Raw genomic sequence first — 4,440 nt, forward strand, 5'->3', positions numbered from 1 at the left:
AGGCAATGACTGTACCCCCTTATCTGAATTCATCTCTCAGCCCATCACACAGTACGTGAAGGAATGTTAACGAATATAAAAAATAAATAGATAAGCCAACCTTTCGTTCATTCTTAACTTTAGAACTCTGAGTTAAGTGATTTTTCCGCTGAAGGTTCTATAAGTAAAAATTTACACGAGAAGAAACATTTCTTTCATGACGCTACTTCTGTCTAGTTTTAAGTTTAGAGGGCGACGTTGTGGTTAAAGATTGAAATCTGACAGAATAAAATCCGTGTTCAGTGCATTCGTACAGCCTTCAGCACGCAGTTGGGGAGCTGCTAACACGTCAGCCGGGAAGGAGGGGAGTTCCTGTTAAAGGTGTTAAACACGTCACATGCATATGGTGCCCCTTTGACCTCCCCGGCAATCCCCACGTTCATAATCCCTGAAATGGTGTGGGTGTCGCTTTCGGGAGGGGGAGCTGGCAAGGCAAGCTAACCCCACTCTCTGTATCTGAAAGGCTTGAATGACACAGTGGAATTTGACGTAATGTGGAATTTGACGTAATGTCAACCAGAGGGAAATGGGTTTTGAGGGAAATGGGTTTTGAGCGCCTTTTATTCACCCCCTTGGTGGGGGAGGGAGGGAGCCTGCCCTGGGGTCGTGAGGGTGGCCAAACACAGCATACTCACACTGGACAGATGACATTCACGGTAGCAGAGGACACCACGCCTTGCAGGGCCCCGTGGGGCTCCAGGCGCTGTGGGGGGGTGGGCGCTGCAGCACCGAGGGTGGCGATCCTGGTGCCCGAGGCAGGATGGGCCGGGATGAGTAATTCTGTGGGCTGGTGGGGCCTGAAGCCCACCACGCAGGGGTGGCGTTCAGCGAGGGGGCCTTCTCCACGGAGGGGTGCCGTTCGCGACCCTCCGTGTCACCAGCCGCCGGGCAGCGAGCACATCTCATGGGGTCTTCGTTTCGGCCTCCACCAGAGCGTGCGCTTCCCTCATCGACCTCTCCGTCTTCTGTCCTAGCCGAGGAATGTGACCCAGTGACTTTGAACCGCCCAACCAATTCCGATGTGCAACGTCAGGTAAGAATCATTTCAGTCATATTTCTACCTTAAGGATACATGCTAATCCAAGTAGATTTTTTAAGAAATTACCTTCTAGAGCTTTAAAAATAAGGAACAGGATTTTTAGATAATAAAATAAGCGATCTTTAAGCATCCCAATAATGTAGCAGAGCCATAGAACTTCTGTTACTTCCAGTAACTGGTAGCTTGAATCCATTCTGTGAAGTGAATATTTGTCTATGCGCCGAAAACGGACAATAAGTGTCAGTGAGTTAAAAAGGAAAGTTGTTTTCTTCCCCATGTAGTTGGTATGCTGTAGATGGGAACTTTTTATTAAGCTACAACATAACCAAATAGTCTAATACCATTTTTGTAATGTTTTATAAAACTTTCGCTTTTTTCTGGTATCAGAAGTCAAACTTTAACATCTCATTTTCATTGTCTTTTTCCAAAAAGCAAATACGTTTATTGTTTTCTGGCCATACACGAATGGTTGTTATTTTAAACTTCAGATAGGACAAAAATGTACTGAAAAATGAGAATTACCTGTCTTTCCACTGTTCACCTTTCGAGGTACATTCTTCCAGAAACTTCCTTGGGTCGCCATGTGCTTCAGTTACTGCTTGTTCTCTCCAGTCCATATCGTTCCCTCACTCAAAGCTCAGTAGCAAAATCGCATCTGCTGACCTACATTTAGAGGATTAAATATCTTGAAAAGCATGCCTTGCTGCAAGACTGGTCCTGCTCCTTCCATAAGTTAATTTTTAACAAGACAAATTTGACGCTTAATCTTGGTTTTAAAACATCCGTCTTTTTTTAATTCATTTTTTATTTTTCAATCAGAGTTGATGGTCAGTATTATTTTATATTAGTTTCAGGTGTACAGCTTAGTGGTTAGAAATTTGTATAATTGGTGAGACGATCCCCCCAATGATTAATCTGGTACCCACCTGGCACTATACATAGTTATTACAATGTTATTGGCTGTATTCCCTATGCTGTACTTCACATCCATGTGAATATTTTGTAACTACCAATTTTTACTTCTTAATTTCTTCACCTTTTCCACCCAGCCCCCCACACCCCCTTCCCATTTGGCAACCATCAGTTTGCTCTCTGTACCTGGGTCTGCTTGCATTTTGTTCATTTATTTTGTTCTTTAGATTCCACATATAAGTGAGATTATATGGTATTTGTCTCTCTGTCTGACTTATCTCACTCAGCATAATACCCTCTAGGGCCATCCACGTTGTTGCAGATGGTAAGATTTCATCCTTTTTTATGGCCCAGTGATATTCCATTGTATGTTTGTACCACTTCTTTATCCAGTCGTCTGTCAATGGGCACTTAGGTTGCTTTCCTGTCTTGGCTATTGTAAATGGCGCTGCGGTGAACATAGAGGTGCATATATTTTTTCGGACTATTTTTTTTTTTTTTTTAGATTTCTTCAGATAAATACCCAGAAGTGGAATTGCTGGGTCATAAAGTAGTTCTGTTTTGAATTATTTAAGGAACTGCCATTCTGCTCCAATTTGCAATCCCACCAACAGTGCATGAGGGTTCCCTTTTCCCCACATCCTTGCCAGCACTCGTTTGTTGATTTATTGAAGACAGACATTCTGACAGGTGTGAAGTGATGTCTCATTGTGGTTTTAATTTGCATTTCTCTGATGATTAGTGATGTCGAGCATCTTTTCATGTCTCCTGGCCATCTGCATGTCCTCTTTGGAAAAATATCTGTTCAGGTCCTCTGCCCATTTAATTGGATTTTTTTTTTTCAGTGTTAAGTTGTATGAGTTCTTTATAAATTTTGCCTATTAGCCCCTAAAATATCAGTCTTAATAAATCATTAATAATGATATTCTTGGATAGCCAATCACTTTTATAATAAAGCAAAATTATATAATACAGTTGATAAAACAGGTAATGGATTGATAAACATATTTTAAAATCGTCATTGGTGCTACTTTAACTTTGATTTGGGGGTGTTCAGTCACCCACCGTGACTGTCATATCTTTATTTGTTAATCCGATACTCAGCATTTTCCTTGCAATTACAATCTAATGATTGACTTCGAAACTGATTTATTTTAGTAAACCTAATGTATACCTTTTTCCTTTCTTACAATTTTTAATTCGTTTAACAAAGTTTTGCTCCACATTTTTTTGTGATGTGTTATAGGCTACCTTGAAGAGACAAGAATGCTATATCGTTTAGTTTGTTTTTGAGGATTTTCCAACACCATTCGAAATTAGGTACAGGATATGCGTTAGGATACTGTTTAGTGTTTTTTCTAATTTGAGTGTTATAGTTCTGGCTATGTGAAGCAAAGACGATCCTAAAAGATGAAAATATAGTTATCAACTAAAAATAGGGGGAAAAACCTGTTTGAGTTTTTATCAGTTATGTTTTAAAATAGAATGTCTTATATTCCTAAAAGAAAGTAGGCCTGTACCCAGCTATTTCAGTTGGTTATTTTTTCGCATAATCTGTAGGATTTATTCTAACCGCTAGATAGCCAGAAAGGTTCTTTGAAACCACCTTGGCAGATAGAACAAGGAAAGCTCACTAGGAGAGAAACGTTAAAAAACAAACAAACAAACAAAAACCCCAAACTCCATTTTCTATAGCCCAGACATTAAAAGTAAGCCAAAAACACATTCTTTAGAATATTTAATATTTGCCACGTTAGTGATTTTTATAACTTAAAAACTAAGATCCTCTTCTACGAAGCCTGAAGTTTAGCTGCCTTGTTTGAGCGATGCACAGAAAGAACCGTTATGTGCGGGGATCTAGAATTCAAGTGTGGCTCCTCAGACAAAATTTCATAAAGAACCTTTCCTTTCACTGATGTAAGATCAGCAGCCCATCTACTGGGGATATCCAACTCTAATCTATTGCAACTTTTCTCAAACAGTCAAGTTTGAGCTGCTTTAACTACATCCACAAATATATGGCGAGTGATGGCAAAGCAAGCTTTGTTGTAGCCCAGCATCCATGCCAGGAGGGGCCGGAGTTATAAGACAAACAGTCAATACCAGGATGCTAAGTTAGAGTTAGAGGTGATGGAAGGGGCGACATTTTCCTCTATTCATGTTGTTTATTTGGTTTTACCAAACTGAAGTTTTTTTCGTTTTTTTTTTTTTTTTTTTTTTTAATTTTAAAAACCGCATTAAATTATTGGCTCATTTAGCTGTGACAAAATACCATACTCATATAAGATGCTATAAGGGAAACTGGGTGTTCGGTATTCAGGAAACCTCTATACTAGTTCCACAAATTTCCTGTAAATCTAAAACTATTCAAAAATAAAAACTCGTTTATAAAATCACATAAAGAATGTTAAGAATCTAGAAAAATGAAAAAAACTCATCCGCAATTTCAC

At 39.4% G+C, this 4,440-nt stretch overlaps 2 protein-coding genes across 4 annotated transcripts in view; both read left to right on the forward strand.

Annotated features, from left to right (window-relative positions):
* Window positions 1-4,440, forward strand: part of ACTN2 (actinin alpha 2) — a 389,901-nt gene that overhangs the window by 164,072 nt on the left and 221,389 nt on the right. The gene's annotated exons all lie outside the window — the stretch shown is intronic.
* Window positions 1-4,440, forward strand: part of EDARADD (EDAR associated death domain) — a 54,130-nt gene that overhangs the window by 18,340 nt on the left and 31,350 nt on the right. The window contains exon 4 of one of the 3 annotated variants that reach the window (XM_023520832.1): window positions 972-1,072. The exons of 1 other annotated variant lie outside the window; for it this stretch is intronic. In XM_023520832.1, the coding sequence (XP_023376600.1) occupies window positions 972-1,072 (101 nt within the window). The remainder of the gene's footprint in view (window positions 1-971; window positions 1,073-4,440) is intronic. One more of the 3 variants, XM_011375899.2, reaches the window with a different exon arrangement.

The sequence above is a fragment of the Pteropus vampyrus genome, unplaced genomic scaffold (assembly GCF_000151845.1).
Source record: "Pteropus vampyrus isolate Shadow unplaced genomic scaffold, Pvam_2.0 Scaffold279, whole genome shotgun sequence".
Classification (NCBI taxonomy): domain Eukaryota; kingdom Metazoa; phylum Chordata; class Mammalia; order Chiroptera; family Pteropodidae; genus Pteropus; species Pteropus vampyrus.